At 37.2% G+C, this 5,031-nt stretch overlaps 1 protein-coding gene across 1 annotated transcript; it reads right to left on the reverse strand.

Annotated features, from left to right (window-relative positions):
• Nucleotides 1-3,342: 3,342 nt before the first annotated feature.
• eny2 (ENY2 transcription and export complex 2 subunit) lies at nt 3,343-4,724 on the reverse strand. The gene is made up of 5 exons (XM_079837794.1): nt 4,629-4,724; nt 4,254-4,327; nt 4,046-4,116; nt 3,885-3,959; nt 3,343-3,758 (listed from the first exon to the last, which is right to left on the reverse strand). Exons 2-5 carry the CDS (start codon nt 4,319-4,321, stop codon nt 3,685-3,687), a joined length of 288 nt encoding a protein of 95 aa, XP_079693920.1. The 5' UTR covers nt 4,322-4,327; nt 4,629-4,724; the 3' UTR covers nt 3,343-3,684.
• Nucleotides 4,725-5,031: the final 307 nt, after the last annotated feature.

The raw sequence follows: 5,031 nt of genomic DNA on the forward strand, positions 1-5,031 counted from the left end.
TTCATTAAAGAAATAACCAAATTTGGCCACAATTATGGCACCCCTAGAAATTCTTATGAGTAAATATCTCTGAAGTATATTCCCTTTTTTTTTTTGCACACCAGGGTTACTAGGAACATGAAATTGTCCAGCCATGACCTCTGTTGCACAGGAGTATAAATATGAGGAAACACAAAGGCCAAATTCCCTTAATCATTCATCACAAAGAGTGAAACCATAGAATAGAGTTCTGATGTGCAGCAAAAGATTGTTGAGCTTCACTACAATAAAGTGGCTGTAAGAAAATAACTAAAGCATTGAAAATCCCCATTTCCACCACCAGGCAAATAATTAAGAAGTTCCAATCAACTAAAGTTACAAATCTGCCTGGAAGAGGACGTGTGTCTATATCGTCCTAATACACGGTGAGGAGGAGAGTTTGAGTGGCCAAAGACTCTCCGGGGATCACAGATGGAGAATTGCAGAGATTAGTTTACTCTTTGGGTTAGAAAGCCTAAAAAAAAAACAAGTTGTTTGGGATGGTTTTAAGAAAAATCCTCCTCGCTCACCCAAAAACAAACTCCAGCATATTCAGTTGTCAGACACGACTGGAACCTCAAAAGGGACCTGGTTCTATAGTCAGATGAGAGAAGAGCTTTTTGGCAGCAAACCCACCAGATGAGTTTGGTGCTAACAGGGATAAAAAGTACCCCACGCCTGGACATCTTCATATGTTCAGATACATGGTATCATGGATTCTAGCAAATACCAACAGATTTCTTCTGCTTATTATGGGCCGTGGTTGGATCTTCCATCAGGACAATGATCCAAAACAAACATCAAAATCAACACCAAAATTTGTCACTGAGCACAAAATGAAGCTTCTTCCAGGATCTGGAGAGATTCTGTACGCAGGAATGGTATCTGATCTCTTGTCAGGTGTTCTTCAAACTCATCAGGCATTATAGAACAAGACTCCACCAATAATTGTGGCCAACGTGAACTATAAAAAACATTTATTTCATTGAGCTTTTCCCTCCACGTTCAAAAGAATTTTGTGAATTTTTTGGCTGAAAGATCAAAAGGATAAACAATACATATGTATGCCAATATTTGCGGAGGACACTGTAACTCAGTCATTGTGCTATGTTACATACTTAAGGAATCACATGATTAAACATTTGAATATTATTATTATTTGAATATTATATTATTCCTGAGCCTCCTAACATTATTGACCTAGATGAAGAAATGGCAAAAATAGGATCTTCTTAAAAGAACACATTTTGCAGTAACTTAAGTTATCAAATAGCATATCTGTCATGTATTAATTTATTATGTAATAAAAGTACTGCACCACAATATCTTAGGCCAACTTTATCAAATTCAAAAGCCTTTTTTTTTCATTGGTAAAGATTGGTATTATCTTGTGCAACAGGCAAGAAAAATTCATAGAAATGTTTTAAATCTATAAATGATAGATGGTGTAATTATAGGTTTATCATTGGGTATTTAGGCTTGCCCAGAAGAGGGCAGTGGTGTGTTAGTGAAAGCACTGCAGAATTAGGGTTTCTGTATACAGTACTAGACTCTAACTTTAGGAAAAAACACCAAATGATTATATTAATTCAATACAAAGCTAATAAGGTAAATAGCATGTTAACTGTCACTGTCCAGTGAGCAGGACACTTGTGCCTGGTTTCAGACAAGGCTTAAAGGGCTAGTTCACCCAAAAATGAAAATGCTGTCATCATTTTCTCACCCTCATGATGTTCCATACCTATATGAGTTTCTTTGTTCTGCTGAACACAAAGGAAGATATTTTGAAGAACGTTTGTAACCAAGCAGATAGAGCAACCATTAACTACCATAGTAGGGAAAAAATACTATGGTAGTCAATGGTTGCTCTATCTGCTTTGTTACAAACATTCGTTAAAATTTCTTCCTTTGTGTTCATCAGAAGACAGAAACCCATACAGGTTTGGAACATCATGAGGGTGAGTAAATGATGACAGAATTTTCATTTTTGGGTGTACTATACCTTTAAGACTAGTCCCAGACTAAAATACATGAGCTGTTTTAACTGAAAGCATATTTTTAAATATAGCAGTGCCATTGGTTTATCTCAAGATGCACACCACTAATATATATTTTTTCTAAGGCACATTTATAAAAGCTACGTAAATGTCCTAATTAAAGGGTTAGTTCACCCAAAAATGAAAATTCTGTCATTAATTACTTACCCTCATGTCGCAGTGCCATTGGTTTATCTCAAGATGCACACCACTACTATATATTTTTTCTAAGGCACATTTATAAAAGCTACGTAAATGTCCTAATTAAACGGTTAGTTCACCCAAAAATGAAAATTCTGTCATTAATTACTTACCCTCATGTCGTTCGACACCCGTCAGACCTCCGTTCATCTTCGGAACAGAAATTAAGATATTTTAGTTGAAATCTGATTGCTCTGAAAGGCCTCCATTGGCACAATGTTACACTACACTCTCAAGACCCTTAAAAGGTACTAAAGACGTCGTTACAAAGTCCATCTCACTACAGTGGTTCTAAAATAACTTTATGAATCGGCGAGAATAGTTTTTGTGCGCAAAAAAACCCTAAATAACGACTTACATAGTGATGACGATTTCAAAACAAAGCATCATGAAGCTTCGAAGCGTTATGAATCACTGAGCCGAATGATGATTCGGATCGCGTGTCAAACCGCCAAACTGCTGAAATTTGGCGATTCAAACAGCTGAATCGACTCAGTGATTCATAACGCTTCGAAGCTTCATGATGCTTTGTTTTGAAATCCTCATCACTATGCAAGTCGTTATTTAGGGTTTTTTTTGCGCACAAAAACTATTCTCGCCGATTCATAAAGTTATTTTAGAACCACTGTAGTGAGATGGACTTTGTAACGACGTCTTTAGTACCTTTTAAGGGTCTTGAGAGTGTAGAGTACCATTGTGCCAATGGAGGACTTTCAGAGCAATCAGATTTCAACTAAAATATCTTAATTTCTTTTCCGAAGATGAACGGAGGTCTGACGGGGGTCGAACGACATGAGGGTAAGTAATTAATGACAGAATTTTCATTTTTGGGTGAACTAACCCTTTAACTATGGCCTATCTGGCTTAATCTAAGCCCTGTCTGTGAAACCAGGGGATTCTACGCTTTAGTTATTGCCCTTTTTCCCAGATTACATAATAGTAATCGTCATAAATTTGTAATGATTCTACAGCTTAAACACTCAATTCATCCTGTTCTGAATTTGGACATTGGATTACCATTTAACCAGTACTTTAAAACCTTTTAGCAGGCTCAATTTTGGAGTACAACTTGGTTAGACATGACTTTCCAGCAATAGTCCCAAATTTTATGAAATACATATTTTGTACAAACAAAAATATTCAGTTAATCACATTTTACAACTTTTTTGAATTACAACCATTTAGGTTGAGATCTATGCTTAAGACAGGGGGTGGACAGTAAACAGTTTAAATTATTCAAGCTGTACAAAATAATACTGTTTATGTACAAACATGATCAACCTTTATTGGCAGTAACAAAAATACAATGAAGAGTGGAATCACACCATGAAACAATTTAACTTATAGCATTCTGGCATTGCTATTGGCATAATGTCAATATAAAAATGACATATACTCTCATACTGAGTATTTTCAGATATACTGAGCATCATGTCGAGTGCTGGGCGAGGAAGGCTCTTATTCTCTGGAGCAGCTCCTTCTTTACACTGTCAGGCACCAGGGCTGAGGAACACAAGAGAGAAACAATATATATTATTAATGATATCATTTCTCATCTTTGGGGATATTTGTCAACACCCAAATGTTATAATAAATAATTGGTGGGATGTACAGTTAAGAGCAGCCTACCTCTTCCTTTGGGGGTAACACCAGCAACCAAGTCCTCTACAGTAACATTCTCTATACCTTTCTCCTTGATCACCTCTGCAAAAAACAACAATGATGCTGCTTTAAAAAACAACCCTGGTGTGCATGCAATGATTTGTGAGAGATCAGACAAGAGTTCATACCTTTGCAGAGTGCTTTGAGCTGATCTCTCCAGCCACACTCGATGAGCTTGGCTCGAAGCAACTCCTTTAACCTGATCAAAAGACAATGCGATTTATAGCTGAAATGCAGCCTATATGGGATGCGCCTAAAAACTTCCCTTCACTAGACAGCATTTGTGAGAAGAAAAAAAACAGTCCATGGAGGAACATGAGGATTATAGGCACTTACCTCTCCCTCTCACCCATTTCAATTAACTTCTGGTTAATGGCGGCCCTCATTTGTGATTCTTTACTCATATTATTCTGAAATAAGAAGTGAAGATGATGAAACGTGACGTGATATCGAGCTCGTAATGATAGAGCCAGACAACGGTTGTGCCTACTCACAAAACCCATTTTACGCCTCATTTTTACATTAATCATGAACAAAGACAGACATCTAGACGGATCTTGGGGAAAATATTTTTTTATCAGATGAACTAATGTGCATTTTTGTGTTATTTTGACAACCACATGTGGACTGTTTTTTTATGGCCCGTGGCAGAGGCGGCATATCAAGTTAACGTTGTTACAATTATAACTTAATTTTGCTCAATACACGTACCAAATACTGACGAAAATCAGCATAATGTTCTCGTCGGCGTGTATGCGGACCTCTCTCTGCTGTTGTTTGTAGCCGGCTGTTCCGCACACCGTTTAGCTTCCCAACAGAAACACGATGGTCGGTGGAAGGTTCCTTCCTACTTAATGGTTCCTACTTACTCTGCAATTGGCAATGTGTATGGGTTCTTGTATGAAGAAGACCCTGGTCCTACATGTTGAATACAAGTTCAATTACTGTCGCATTTGAATTGTTAAAATAGTGTAGCTTGTAGTTCAAAATACGCCGTACTTACATAACATATGTGGATTACTGTCCTCACGAAAATGGACCATGTTTACACTAGACGGCATTTTGAGACATGAGTCAGTCAATAAATCTATTAAAGGGTAGCAGTTAATCTATT

This window comes from Gobio gobio (genome assembly GCF_949357685.1).
Source record: "Gobio gobio genome assembly, chromosome: 15".
Classification (NCBI taxonomy): domain Eukaryota; kingdom Metazoa; phylum Chordata; class Actinopteri; order Cypriniformes; family Gobionidae; genus Gobio; species Gobio gobio.

Excerpts from the sequence above, each read along its gene's own strand:
- eny2 (XM_079837794.1), bottom strand. The coding sequence starts at position 4,321 with ATGAGTAAAGAATCACAAATGAGGGCCGCCATTAACCAGAAGTTAATT. Across the intron at positions 4,117-4,253 it reads GAAATGGGTGAGAGGGAGAG|GTTAAAGGAGTTGCTTCGAG; the intron begins GTAAGTGCCTAT and ends TCTTTTGATCAG. Across the intron at positions 3,960-4,045 it reads GCTCAAAGCACTCTGCAAAG|AGGTGATCAAGGAGAAAGGT; the intron begins GTATGAACTCTT and ends TGTTTTTTGCAG.